Source organism: Prionailurus bengalensis, chromosome B3, assembly GCF_016509475.1.
Source record: "Prionailurus bengalensis isolate Pbe53 chromosome B3, Fcat_Pben_1.1_paternal_pri, whole genome shotgun sequence".
NCBI lineage: Eukaryota > Metazoa > Chordata > Mammalia > Carnivora > Felidae > Prionailurus > Prionailurus bengalensis.
In genome coordinates, this window is record NC_057355.1 from 5,267,659 (window position 1) to 5,282,602 (window position 14,944).

The window sequence follows — 14,944 nt, forward strand, 5'->3', positions numbered from 1 at the left end:
AGCGGTAGCATGACCAAGAACACTGTACTTGCTGACTGTCCTTGCACATCTCACAAATAAATAACTTAAGTGTGAATAGAGTTGTTTTTTTCCAAACAATGCTGACATTTCCTCAAGATTTAGAACTTTTGCTGGTAAATCTGTCCCGTGTCTGACACATATTTTCTTTCTGTCAGTCAATGCTGAGGATCCTCCTATGATTGTGGTCCGAAAATTTGTGCACCTGCTTGACCAAAGTGACCAGGATTTCCAGGAGGAGCTCGATCTGATGAAGATGCGAGAAGAGGTCATTACCCTCATTCGTTCTAACCAGCAGCTGGAGAATGACCTCAATCTCATGGATATCAAAATCGGGCTGCTCGTGAAGAATAAAATCACACTGCAGGTAGGCCCAGCGCCATCCATGGCCTTGCCCCCCCTGCCTCCCCCATTCTGACTTGCAGAAGGGTGGACGCTGGCTTTCTTCTCAGCTAATGCCATACATTCTTTAAAGTTACATGAGAAATGAAATGATTCTTTAGCAGAATTTAAATAGAGAAAAGAAGATAAAAACCATCCCATGATTCCACCACCCAGTAATCATTTTGTATCCTACATTTTCACTTAATATTAGAGCATAAGATGCTTCCCATGTGATAAGTAGTCATAAATAATTTTTTAATGTTTATTTAAAATAATTTTTTTAATGTTTATTTTTGAGGGAGAGAGAGAGAGACAGGGAGAGGGAAAGAGCGTGAGTGGGGGAGGGTCAGAGAGCCAGAGACACAGAATCTGAAACAGGCTCCAGGATCTGAGCTGTCAGCACAGAGCCCGACATGGGGCTCGAACTCCAGAACTGTGAGATCATGACCTGAGCCAAAGTTAGACGGTTAACCAACTGAGCCACCTGGGTGCCCTTAAAATGTTTTATTTTTGAGAGAGAGGGAGAGAGCGAGTGAAGGAGTGGCAATGAGTGAGGGGGCAGAGGAGCCAAAGTGGGCTCTGCTGACAGCAGCAAGCCCAGTGTGGGGCACAAACTCACAAACTGTGAGATCATGACCTAAGTCAAAGTCAGATGCTCAACTAACTGAGCCACCCAAGCGCCCCATCATAAATATTTTTAATGGCAACAGCTATTTAACATTTAGGTTGTTTTTCTAGTTTGTAGTACAAATAACCTTACAGTTAATGTCTCCGTGAATACGTAGCTTTTATGGTATTTGATGCTTTCCTTTAAGGTAGATTTCCAGAAGGGCGCCTGGGTGGCTCAGTCGGTTAAGCATCCGACTTCAGCTCAGGTCATGATCTTATGGCTCATGGGTTTGAGTCCCAGGTTGGGCTCTGTGTGACAGCTCAGAGCCTGAAGCCTGCTTTTGATTCTGTCTCCCCTTCTCTCGCTGCCCGCAGCCCCCCCCCCCCCCCCCGCCCCAGCTCATGCTCTGTTTCTCTCTCCTTCAAAATTAAAAATAAACATTAAAAAAAAAAAATTTCCCAGATGTTGGGTTTCCTGAGCCAGTGGATATTTTTATGGCTCAGGTTCTCTTCTCTTCTCTTCTCTTCTCTTCTCTTCTCTTCTCTTCTCTTCTCTTCTCTTCTCTTCTCTTTTCAAGATTTTAAGTAATCTCCACACCCAACATGGGGCTTGAACTCACGATCCCAAGAACAAGAGTCGCAGGCTCTACTGACTGAGCCTTCCAGGTGCCCCTATGGTGTAGGTTAATAGGGAGGTGGAGGTAGGAGTAGATTGACTGGTGTGATGAAAGCAGGGTACAGTGTCGTGATTCTAAAATAGTTGATGGCATCTGCCAATGCAGCAGACCTTCCTGCAAGTGTTTTGGGGGCTTTAGTTTTTTGATTTACATGTATGTTTTTGTTTACAGGATGTGGTTTCCCACAGTAAAAAACTTACTAAAAAAAATAAAGAACAGTTATCTGATATGATGATGCTAAATAAGCAGAAAGGAGGTCTCAAGGCTTTGAGCAAGGAGAAGAGAGAGAAACTGGAAGCTTATCAACATCTGTTTTATTTATTACAGGTGAGTGGTCCCTGGAGTTGGTATTGTAGGCTTTGGCTTACTTTCCCACAAGAAAACCTTAGCCATAAATCTCAGAGTATTTCTCATTTCCACTGAGGGGTGAGCAAAAGGCTGTCTTCTTTGTTCCTTATGTACACTCTAAACCTTTAAGTTTAAAAGAACATGAATATTTCTGTCAGCCTTTATATTATCTAGAGATTACTTATCTCTTGGTTTTATTTCAGACCAACCCCACCTATTTGGCGAAGCTGATCTTTCAGATGCCCCAGAATAAGTCCACCAAGTTCATGGACTCTGTAATCTTCACCCTGTACAACTATGCGTCCAACCAGCGAGAGGAGTACCTGCTCTTACGGCTCTTTAAGACAGCCCTCCAGGAGGAGATCAAGTATGAACAGACTGCTGCTGGGCATGGAACCCTGTCCCACTGCCATCCATACTCATACTTTGGGATTCAGGCCTCCCCGTACCTTTGCTTTGAACTCAGTTAACATTATGATCTGTGTGAAATACTCCAGAGAAGCTCCCCCCGACCCCTGCTTTTTTTTAAAGTTTATTTTGAGAAAGAAAGAGTGTGAGCAGAAGGGCAGAGAGAGAGAGGGAGAGAGGATCCCAAGCAGGCTCCGCGCTGTCAGCACAGAGCCTGATGTAGAGTTTCAACTCACAAACCATGAGATCATGACCTGAGCCGAAACCAAGAGTAAGAGGCAGATGCTTAACCAACAGAGCCACCCAGGCGCCTCGAGAAGGTTCTACTTTTTAAGTCACTAATATAAAGTGTTGCTGCTTTGAGGAAGTGTAGAATAAGAGACTTGCTAAAGCGATTTTAGGAAGATTCTATATTAAAAAAATTTTTTTTAATGTTTATTTTTGAGAGAGAGAGAGAAACAGTGCAAGTGGGGAAGGGGCAGACAGAGAGGGAGACACAGAATCCCACGTAGGCTCCAGGCTCTGAGTTGTCAGCATGGAGCCCAATGTGGGGCTCAATCCCATGAACCATGAGATCATGACCTGAGCCGAAGTCGGATGCTCAACCGACTGAGCCACCTGGGCACCCCGGATGATTTTATATTAAGATATGATTTTTCAAAAGCTGATCCGAACATGAAGATTTCACATTTTTATCTAAAAAAGTACCCGTTCATGTTCCCATGATTGAGTTTGCAAGCAGCAGGCTTTCCTGGGTTTAGGTCAGTGTCAGTAAATGTTTCTAGAGAAAGAGCACATACCTCTTTCCTTCCAACTATTTCTTGGAGATGGGGTCTCTAAGTAGGAACTTGATCTTTACATTGATAAAGTCTGTGATTATTTTAAAATGAATTTGTATTTGATGTTTTATAGGTCAAAAGTAGATCAGATTCAGGAGATCGTGACAGGAAATCCTACAGTTATTAAGATGGTTGTGAGTTTCAACAGAGGTGCCCGGGGCCAGAACGCCCTACGACAGATCTTGGCCCCTGTTGTGAAGGAGATTATGGATGACAAATCTCTCAACATCAAAACTGACCCTGTGGATATATACAAATCTTGGGTTAATCAGATGGAATCTCAGACAGGAGAGGCAAGGTATGGTAACCATAACACCTTTTTCTTTTGTTTCCATTATTTTGTTTTTTTAAGCAGCTAACTTTTGATTTATAAACTGATAATTATTCAGGTAGTTTTTCCCTAGAAACTGCTTAAAATGTTGACCTCATAATTGATTCACTTACTTGGCAAATATTTACTGAGTGCTTACTATGTGCCAGGCACTGTGTTAGACATACACACAATAATGGATGAAACAGGCAAGCTCTCTGCCCTCTGTTCATTGTTACTGTGTGGGAGAGACAGGTACATAGAAATGAAATCACAAATTGAGAGTTTTACATTACATTCAACTATAATGGAGGGTACAAGACAGAGCTAACTTGGGTAGAGTGGTTGGGGAAAGCCTCTCTGAGAAGGTGAAATTTCACTTAGCTCAGGCCTAAAGGCTAAGATCGTGTCAGTCTTGCCGAGAGCTGGCTGCAGAGTGTTCACGTCTGAACGCTCTGAGGTGGAAGGAGCTTGGGGGTCTGGGACCTGAAGGGACACTGGCCGGACTAGAGACGCAGTCAGATGGGACGCCTTATCGGAGGGAGATCAGTGGGTCTGGTTAAAGTGGGGGAGCTTGGCGTGGGGCTGCCTTGGAGTACTGGGAGTGGGCTGGACTAGCTATGTCAGCGTAACTCAGGGGACTTCTCTGCTGGGGCAGTAGTTTGACCACCAACAGCAGTGCCTCCAAAGAAAGGTGTGCCAGTAGAATGTGGGTCATGCTGGAAAAGTACAGTTCAGAGAGGCAGCATGTTTCTGGTTTTATCTGGTTTGGGTGAGCACTTTGGTCCAGGGTGCTTCTTCCTGGTGGTCGTGGAGTCAGGTTAGATCGTGTGCAAAGATCTCTGGAGCTTAGGAGGGGCTGTCTGTATCCTCGCTATCCAGAGTGTGGTCTGTGGACCAGAAACCGGAAAGCACCTACGGCTCTCTCTCAGCACACTGTTTAGTTCAGCCGGTGTTGTTCCTAGCCAGACTTCCTCAGTGAGGGGAGCAGTGTGTCGATTATATCCTGGCCCAGGCTCCTTCCCTTCTTGGACTGATTTGTACACTGGCACCAGCTCGCACTTTGAATGGTGCTGCTCGGTATGCCACTACTTTCCGGGGACCTGGCCCCCAGGCAGAGAGGAAGGTGCGCTCTGGATAGAGAACTGAACGCTTTGCTGACTCCGAGAAAGGGCTTATCCCCTATTGGGATCATTTGGCACCTGATCTGTGTCTCAGTGCTGTGCCAGTCTGTCACCAGGAGGCAAGTTATTGCTGGGTGTGATGAAAAGTCCATTTGTGTTTGGCCCTGGGCACCTGAGGCTCAAATCTTGGAATGTGGTTGGCCGACCATAGGGCTGGACTGGGAAGCTTTGCCTGCCGCTCGGGCCACCCCTAGAGGACAGGCCACCCCTAGAGGACAGCCCCGTGGACACTGGCTTGGGGGTACTGAGCTACCCCTTCTCACAGTGCAGGAGGCAGTCCATTTCAGGCCAGAGCTCCACGAGGCGTGTCTGAGGGTTTTTCCCTTGTGAGTACCTGGGAGAAACTGGTGTCTTATTTTGTTTTTCCAATGGAAATTGATTTCAACATACTTTTGTGCTGCTGCTAACTGGGGGGTATAAAGGTGCAATGGGAGCCCGTCCTGTCTGCAGGTCTCCTGGATCCTTGAGCTTCGGCCAAATATGTAGCAGGCTGGGACCTTGCCCCTCTTGGGAGTGTTCGCCTCTGAAATCTCAGAAATTTAGTATTCTCTTCTCTGCCCACACTCATTGTGTTGAGCACCTTTATTCCGTTTGCTCATTACTACGTTTTATAAATGTCATCTGCACATAAAGTTACAAATTTTACTGATATAAAAGATGTATAGAACATATAATTTACAAATAATAAAACCTACGATACTCATATAAATTCCACATAGCCAGTTGTTTCAAACACAATGTTTTTTTATTGATTTTTTGCTCAATTCTTTTGTTGGTAGTCTATTTATATTTGTAATTCAGCCACAATTTGACAAATGGTGTTGTATCCCTATATGCTTGTATCTGTTTGTTATTGCTCCTGTGACAAATTCCTACAAACTTAGTGGCTTAAAATGATAGAAATGTATTCATTCCCTAGTGGTTCTGGAGACCAGAAATCCAAAATCCATATCTGTGGGCTGAAAGCAGGGTGTCGGCAGGGGTGTGCTCCCCCTGGCCGCTCTGGTGGGAAATCCGTTTCCTGTCTCTTCAGTTTCCAGTGGCTGTTGCCATCCTTGACTTGTGGCCGGACGGATCGCTGTGGTCTACCCCTGCGGTCACGTGGCCTCCTCTTCTGTGTGTACGAAATCTGCCCCTGCCTCTCTCTTGTTAGGACACTTGGGATTGGATATAGACCACCCATATAATCCAGGACAATCATTACTACCCTTTGACCTCACTGACGGCACCGGGACCTTGACTCCCACATTTCATTCTTTTGTCTTTCAGCCCCTCCTGTCCTTCCCAGTTAAGCCTAGCACGTCTATTTTCCTGCCGCTTTGTTCGGACTCGGTGCCCTCCCCTGAGGGATCTTGTCAGCTCCTCAGGCTCCAGTTCCTATATGTAACTGTCACTTCCTTCACCAGTACCTAGGACGTCACCAGGTGCCACTGGTTGTGTCTCCCTAGTATCTCTCATATCTGTTCCCTTGGTCTGCACTGCTGCCTCCTTGCTCATGACCTCATGATTTCTTGATCGGGCTGTGGCACTAACCCATCTCTTTCATCAGTGGCTGTCCATCTTTAATTCATTCTTCACGGTGGGTCAGAGAAATCTTCCTCAAATTCAGATCGCCTGTCTTTCAATGGCCCTCAGTGACTTCTAGGAAAGTGCAGACCTCTTAGTGTTACGTATATTATGTACAGCGCCCTCCACAACCTGGACTCTCTTCACCTGCTCACTTCTCCTTCTCTTCCTTTGCTTTGCATTTGATCTTCTTTCCTGGAAGACAAGTTTTTCTCCCGTTTTCCTGAGTTCAGGTGTCCCTTCCTGTTGGTATGTGTCTCCCACCAAACTAAGAGCCTTGGGAAGCTGTCGTGTCTCATACCCTTTTTTTTTTTTTTTTTTACCCTAAGGGCATATCATAGCGCATGGCACATAGTTCTAGACACTCAGTTCACGGCTAGGACCTGGGTTCAAATTCTGGCCCCACTATTTATCAGCTCTATGAGCATGAGCAGCTTCACCTGATCTCTCTGGGTCTGTGAAAGACACAGTCCTGCCTCAGGCTGTTCCTGGCTGTTGGTCTAACGCATTTGGGGATGATTTTTGCTTTCCTAGCAAACTACCCTATGATGTGACCCCTGAGCAGGCTTTGGCTCACGAAGAGGTCAAGACACGGCTAGACAACTCCATCAGGAACATGCGGGCGGTGACGGACAAGTTCCTCTCAGCCATCATTAGCTCTGTGGACAAAATCCCGTGAGTGCCATCAGTTCTGACCCACATAGGTCGCGTGTTACTGCCCTTCTGCTCCCCAGCTGCTCTCATTAAGTTTTGTCCATCCCACAGTTACGGCATGCGCTTCATTGCCAAGGTGCTGAAGGACTCGTTACATGAGAAGTTCCCAGATGCCGGTGAGGATGAGCTGCTGAAGGTAAGAATCTGAACGCTGGCACCGTCCTTGCCCGTTCAGGAGTCCTTTGAGGTAAAAGGACTTTGAGGCCCAACCTTAGACCTTCAGGAAGTGCGTGAGCATAGTTTCTGGCAATAGCTCGCATCGGTTGTGAGCTCTTGAAAGTAATTTTAAATAGTAAATGATACCTCTCTCAGTACCTGTAGAGTTGCTCTATTGTTTGGCACATAGACCTCAAACAGGTAGACAAGGTGGATTTTCCTGTCTTCAGATCAATTTCTCCAAGTCCTGTCTTTTCGCTGAAGAGTTGCTCCCTCTGCTGGTAGCTGGGCGAATGGCAGCAAGCACCATGGTTTCTGCTAAGGCTGTTACTGAGAACTCTTTCTTAACTTGGCTGTGCTCCTCCTTCCCCACCTCCCCCCACCTTAATCTGAACGCTTTTTTCTTCTCTCTCCTAGTTCTGTGCTTTCCTACAGTGAGGCCTCGATTCTAGACTTTCTATTCAGGTGAATTAAAATTTTTTTTTCTTTGAATGAAACTCCAGGGGAAGTGCTGTGACTGTCCTTGAATCCTTCTGTGGAGGAGATGTGTGTTGAGTGACTTTAATTTCAGAGGCATGAACTTGTCCACCATTGAAGTCTGCAGCATGAGGCTGATGGGGTTGGGCAGACTGCACTGTGCTCACTGGGTCGTTAGCTACGTCTGTCAGTTTCTCTGAATGAAAGCCCGTCTATGTGAAAATAAGCAGTAGTGCACGTGGGTGACAGCAGCCTGTTTGCTGCCATGATATGTGAACAAAGGATATCCTAGATCCCTTAGCAATAGACTTTAAGTCTGTCGTTTTTACCTTCTGAGTCTGCTCTTCCGTTGTAGTGATTGTCAGCTCTGTCCTTATTTTCTTTTTCTCTGCATCCAACCAAGGGATGTGCGGTTGTTTTAGGTTCAGACCTTGAAAGAAAGTGTGTGTGCGTGCATGCGTGTGTGTGTGTGTGTGTGTGTGTGTGTGCATGGTGTTTATTTTTCCTTACAGGACTGCCTTTTCTGGTTTTCTTTGCTAGCAAAATCATTTGTGCCTTACTGGGTGGAGTGGTTTTTAACACCCGTCTTTCTTCTTCGTCTGTTCCCAGATTATTGGTAACTTGCTTTACTATCGATACATGAATCCAGCCATTGTTGCTCCTGATGCCTTTGACATCATTGACCTATCGGCAGGAGGCCAGCTTACCACAGACCAACGCCGGAACCTTGGCTCCATTGCAAAGATGCTCCAGCATGCGGCGTCCAATAAGATGTTTCTGGGAGATAATGCTCACTTAAGCATCATTAATGAGTATCTCTCCCAGTCCTACCAGAAATTCAGGTAGGGGGAAAGGAACAGGGTACTTGAAAGGTCCCGTGGGCATGTTTCTCTCTGTGAGTGTCCGGACAAGATTAAATACCAGAACTTAGCTTCCCCGGGACTCTGCCATATCGAGGGATACATGTTTGATGTGCTCAGAGCCCTTGGAGGTGATGAAGAGGGTTTTGAGCTGTTAAAATGTATTCCGCTGACATAGACTGCACTTAACATAAAAGCAGTAAATCCTCATTTGGCACGGGTTACTTTGCACTCAGAGAAGAAGCGGAGAGTGCCTTTAATATTTGTAAGTTAAACAGCCAGTTGTGAGTTCAGGGCATCGTCTCAGAGATAAATCTGGTTTGCCTAACAGCCTGGGTGTTTTCAAACTGCTTTAAATTATGGTTGAGCGGTTCTTGTGGGTGGAATTAAATTGGGTGGAGGGAGAAGTTGTTAAAACCACCCGCCCCAAGGCTGTGAAGCGGAGCGGACGTGTGCAAGCTTCTCTACAGTCCTCGGCCTTGACTGGCTTCTCTTTGAACTCGTCGTTGTAAAGGTTTGTGGGATGTCCTCTCGCCAGCTTCTCACGTATGCGTCACTCGGGGGTCTGCCTCTCGCATTTATTTTCAGACGGTTTTTCCAAACTGCTTGTGATGTCCCAGAGCTTCAGGATAAGTTTAATGTGGATGAATATTCTGATTTAGTCACCGTCACCAAACCAGTGATCTACATTTCCATTGGTGAAATCATCAACACCCACACTGTAAGTATTTTTTCTTTAATTACTTAATTTCATCGCTCTGTCCTTAATTTTAATTGCCTTCCCTAGATGCTGCTTACCATCTCTGGAGAGCCAGATAACTCGCCTTCCTTTGATCTTACTGACTTCACATCTTCCTTATTTCTCTTTTCTTTGCATACTAACTGTATCTACTGAGTGTCTCAAAGTGACCCCAGGCCCCCTGCGTCAGAGTCATCTGGGCTGATGGTCACAAATGGAGTTCCTGGTCCCCACCACAGGCCTGCTGAAGCAGTCCCCATGGGTGGGCTCCAGAGTCTCCACTGTGAGCGCCGATCTAGGGACTTGATAAAAAACTGTGTTCACTGTTCCTTTGGTTTATCCTGGCCCTCTGTGTTATTTTTCTAACATCTAAAATACCCACTTTTTCCTCTGTGTCCCTTAGGTGCTCCTTTTATTCCCCCCAGATTTTTATAATTCGTTCCTTTCCCCATTGAGGGTATATAGAACAGGAAATGAGAAAATACATAAAATGTAAAGGAAATTTCAGGTGATATCCCTGGGGCATCCCCGAGGGTGATAGCGTCTTGAAGGCTTTGCTTGAGTGTCTGTGAGATGATGACAACATTGATCTGATGCACTTTTCTCTGAATTAAGAGATACTGTCTGCTGGACACATTAAGAGTGTGAATGGGAGTCATTTGCACTGGCTGTACGGTACATTGATGCCTTTGGATATTAAAGTCGATGGGGTTTGTTACTCTCTTCCTGTGCAGGGTACATTTAAGTCCCTTCTATCCACAAGGTTAAGAGAGTGCCAGTATTTCCTTTCCATGCATTATCCATAAGTCATTCAGCAGAGGCCTGTGTGATGCTTTATATGTTATAGTTTACTTGGGTTAGTTTGCTGAGGATTGGCCTGTCAGTTCTTTGAATGGGGGAGCTTTGTTATCTGACCCCTTCTGTGCTGTTTGGCATTGTTGGTGAGGCTGAGGGCTGAGGGGCTGATGTTGTAAATGGACTTGACTCCTGGGTGTTCCACACAGCTCCTGTTAGACCATCAGGATGCCATTGCTCCGGAGCACAACGACCCGATCCACGAGCTGCTGGATGACCTGGGCGAGGTGCCCACCATCGAGTCCCTGATAGGTAAAGCTCTGACCTAACTGCCCAGAAGGTGACAGGGAGGGTGACGGAGGGGTGCTATAATTGCCACCTCGTCCGTTTCTGTACTGTTCCTGCTCCGAATGTACATTCAGGAAGAAAACAGATATGATCGATCCCTGTCTTTGAGGACCTGAAGTCTAGTGGAAGAGAGAATTTTAAATGTATATATTATACACATAATCCTATAATTATAAGTCCTATAAAGGAAATGAGCAGAATATTTTGAGAGGGAATTACCGTATCATAATTACTGAAATGAGGGGTGCCTGGGTGGCTCAGTCGGTTAAGCCTCTGACTTTGGCTCAGGCCATGATCTCGCGGTTTGCGGGTTCAGGCCCCACATCGGGCCCTGTGCTGACGGCTCAGAGCCTGGAGGCTTCTTCGGATTCTGTGTCTCCCTCTCTCTGCCCCTCCCCCCTCACTCTCTGTCTCTCTCTCCTTCAAAAATAAATAAACATCAAAAAAAATTTTTTTTTTTAATAATAATTACTGAAACGATTTGTCAAATATTTATGAAATTATTTTATTAGGGATCCTTTGCTTTTATCATTTGGCATACATTTCCTTTTATTTTTCAAAGGTATCCTTGCCACAGTGTACGTGTTGGCTTATTCAAGTATCTTCTTAGACCCACATTCTCTTTTCTTTGTATTCGTGTCTCCTCTCCACTATCTCCTCCTTTGTTATACTGATCCTCTCTACTCCCCCCAAAACCACAGGAGAGAGCGCTGGCAATTTAAATGACCCCAATAAGGAGGTGCTGGCCAAGACAGAAGTGTCTCTTACGCTGACCAACAAGTTTGATGTGCCTGGGGACGAGAATGCAGAAATGGACGCTCGGACTATCCTGCTGAAGTGAGTATTGGAAGTGGGAAGAATGAGGTAAATATAATGCGGTGATCCCTTGACCTTGCCCTGGTGAACATGTCTGCTTGCTCATACCGGAAACCATCGTCTTGGCCTTTTAAGCCTGTCGTAATTATGGTCACCTTATCTATTATACATGGCACAGGACTTACCTGCCTCATTTCCTCAGTAGTAAGACGCTGAAGTGACATTTATACCTTCGAAATCCTGACCCTGGTACCCACGCCATCATTGTCACGTAGATAAGCCTGAGGCCTCGGGTGCCTTGTGTTCACGGCGGCCCAGCGGGACCTGTCTGAGGTGGTGTGTGTGCTGCCGCTGCTCAGGGCCATTGGAGAGGAAGTAGGACATTTGGTGACGTTTCAACCCTTCCCCCGTCTCCTTTCAGCACGAAACGTTTAATTGTGGACGTCATCCGGTTCCAGCCAGGCGAGACCTTGACTGAAATCCTAGAAACCCCAGCCACCACCGAACAGGTAAAACTTAGGGGTTTCACATACGACGACAAGGCACACAGATGCTCCCGTGACGGGTGCGTGCCAGGGTTGAGGAGGTGGGGAGCCAGGGGCTGGCAACGCGGGGCTGGACTGGAGGGCGGTGGTGGTGTGGGCCTGCTCAGAAAGTCGTTGGCTCCTAAACTGGCACGCAGATGCTCTGAGGGCATAAGGCTCGTGGCATGTATGTGCGGCCTTGTGTGTGGCTTTGTGTTTTAATTTAACTGAGGCTGAGTCAGTGAGTCTGCCTAGTAATCAAGTGAATATTACATCCTTAGAATTTTGTTAAGTGCCTTAGTAGATAAAGTACAGAATGTGGTTCTTAAACTCAGTGAACTCATGATCTACTTGGGGAAATGTGGTGTATATACCTGAAATAATTAGAAAACTATTAAAAATTGACTGTGCTGTTGGCTATAAAAATGGCAGAAATTGAGGAAAGTGGCCAGTGAGGAGCAAGCCGTGAGGAAGAAGGGGAACTGGAGCCACACTTGGGAGGCGTGGATAGGATCTGGGTGTGCACGTAAGAGAAGAGGCATCTTGGGCCAGGGAGTCCACACAAACAGAGGCACGACGTGACCTGATGGACAGGATGGGACCAGACCGACTTATCTAGAATGCAGGTGTGGGTGAGGGTGAGTGGTGAGGAGTAAGACATGAGAACAAACTGTGTAGAGCCCGTGTTTGTCACTGGAGAGACACGGAGTAGAGAGCTTTTGTCACTCTGGGACCATTTGATACTGATCACTTAGGCAGTGCTAGCCAAGCAAACAGGACTTGAGTAATCTAGGTCCGGGATGGACTCCCAGGCCCACGTGGTTGGGGGGGCGGTGGGGGCGGATGGCTCGGCATCGGGAGGGGATGATGGGGCACTTCGTGCTTAAGACCCCTCTTTTGTGTTTGTAAGATGCGACAAGTCAAGCCATTTGTTTCAAATTTTGAGCATATGAATTCTTTTTGATAAACGACAGTTTACTCAGAAGCCCAAATATAAAGTAGGAAAAATTGGAGCTACTCAGCACCAGGAATAGGGCTGGGGCTCTGGGTTCCTGCAGGAATCCCTTAAAGCTGCACATAGGACTGTTTGAAAACCATTGTTTTTAATGAAGTCTCAGCTTTTTGATACTGTGATTGATTACTGACTAGCTGTGTGTGAGGGGCAATAAAGAATCATAACCAACACCTGCGCCTTGTTTAACCTGGAAGGAAGTTTCAAGTAGGGAAGGTGGAACCAGCCTTCAATGAGAGCCTACTGGTAGTTTGGTGGTTTCACCTGGGTTCTTTCATTTACTCCTCCCACTGTCCCTGTGAGGGGAGTCTTTTCATCCTTATCTTACAGAAGAGGCTAAGACCCTTGAGGTCACATAACTTGTCCAAGATTGTCTGCTTGTGGTGGCGGAACCAGTTTGGATCAGGTTCTTTCTGACGCCAGGGTTTATGTTCTTCACGTTGTGTGATGCGGGGTGGTCTTGACGTTAGCAAGAAAGGGCATACCCGGAGAGGGGATCGCTCCAGTTTGGGAGGAATTACAAGCCATTCCAAATGTGAGCATCCTGGCACAAACAGTTCAAAATGCAGCACCAGAACCTTAGCCACAAAGATGTGGGATCCGTAGCATAGGGACGGTCACTCAAGTATTGAGAATGAACAGTCACCGAGAAACTACCAGGGGTCACTTAGAGGTACCAAACTTGTGCCCGGGGCAAGGAGAGAACGTGCAGGGTACAAGCAAGGCGACAGCTAAGAAAAGGCACTGGATTCGGAGGAGGGGTGGCGAATTGGCCACGAGGGCAGAGCTGTAGAGCCACACTGCAAGGAGCTAGAGAAGGAGGAAGACACCAAAAGAATGGGCCAGCGGTGTGAGCCATGTCAGGCAGGGACGTAATGGGCAAACGCTGAATGTCAACTGGGAAAGAAGAATCATCGGAAGGACTGCTCCAGATACTGGCATTCGTACCATGCTTGAAAGCGAAAGGAAGCCTTCAGCATGATCCAGCCTGGACAAGGTGGCAAAAAGAGTCGGCAAGAATTTACCAAACGCTGGTGTTGCATGGGTGTGTTTTTAACATTCACCAATGAATGAAGCTGTGTTTCAAGTCAAATTCAATGGCTCCCATGTCTCAAAATGTGATAGGAAAAAAACGAGGGATCTTGGAGCCACTTGGAGCCCAGTCTCCTAACCGTATGTGAGAATCCAGGGAAGAAGCGCTACGAGACCGTGTGACTTCATCGACGCGATCTCTTCTAGGTGTGCTCTGTGCAGGTTCTCTGTCAGTTGTCAGAGGGCAAGTTTGTTCCCTCCGTTTCCAGAATGGAGTTTCAGGGCTATGTAAATTCAGGTGTGGATATGCTGTATAAATTCAGGTTTGGGATTAGTGTGGTCAACATGCCAGCAACTTCTTTTTCTTCTCTGTATCTGTAGGAAGCAGAACATCAGAGGGCCATGCAGAGACGCGCTATTCGTGATGCCAAGACTCCTGACAAGATGAAAAAGTCACAATTTGTAAAGGAAGACAGCAACCTCACTCTTCAGGAGAAGAAGGAGAAGATCCAGTCAGGTTTGAAGAAGCTAACGGAGCTCGGGACGGTGGACCCGAAGAACAGATATCAGGAGCTGATCAACGACATTGCCAGGGTACTGCTTGTGGGGGCAGTGATGGGCTGGCCGTGGACAAAGCTGTCTCGGGAGCTTGTGAAGAGACAGCAGCTGTTCAGATGACAATATGCCTTCAGGGCACAGGCAGATTAGTGTCCCCTGCGCTGGGGAATTGGTTCTGAGTTTCCCAACATGAGGACCTTGCTGCCCTTTGATGATTTACTCCATGGCCTAAATCAAAAGGGAGAAGGCCCTAATTAGAGCTGCCTGTGTGTTAATTTGTCTTTGGCCTTAAAGAATTCCTCCAGATCTTTTTAATGATTACTATGAAATATAAATTCACATCACGTTGGTCATGCAATTCTTGATTTGTGTGAATCTTCACAAGTAAGGGGCTCTGGTGTAGGCTGAGAGCGTAGGTGTTTGCTGCTGGTAGAAATACCGTGCACATCGGGGAGCTTGATCATTGACACGGTAAAATTATCTTTTCTTCCCTCTCCTGCCAACATACTTAAGAGGTTTAAGTCAGCTTCACAGGTAAATTCAAAGAATGTGGAAGTCTGTAAAAGTAAC

The 14,944-nt window shown here is 46.4% G+C and overlaps 1 protein-coding gene across 1 annotated transcript in view; it reads left to right on the plus strand.

The window, feature by feature from the left end:
- Nucleotides 1–14,944, plus strand: part of IQGAP1 (IQ motif containing GTPase activating protein 1) — a 102,676-nt gene that overhangs the window by 77,128 nt on the left and 10,604 nt on the right. The window contains exons 23-34 of the mRNA XM_043553895.1: nt 177–385; nt 1,860–2,015; nt 2,240–2,403; nt 3,357–3,581; nt 6,878–7,018; nt 7,109–7,193; nt 8,300–8,532; nt 9,139–9,271; nt 10,294–10,396; nt 11,134–11,269; nt 11,670–11,757; nt 14,198–14,410. Coding sequence (XP_043409830.1) covers nt 177–385; nt 1,860–2,015; nt 2,240–2,403; nt 3,357–3,581; nt 6,878–7,018; nt 7,109–7,193; nt 8,300–8,532; nt 9,139–9,271; nt 10,294–10,396; nt 11,134–11,269; nt 11,670–11,757; nt 14,198–14,410 — 1,886 coding nt within the window. The remainder of the gene's footprint in view (nt 1–176; nt 386–1,859; nt 2,016–2,239; nt 2,404–3,356; nt 3,582–6,877; nt 7,019–7,108; nt 7,194–8,299; nt 8,533–9,138; nt 9,272–10,293; nt 10,397–11,133; nt 11,270–11,669; nt 11,758–14,197; nt 14,411–14,944) is intronic.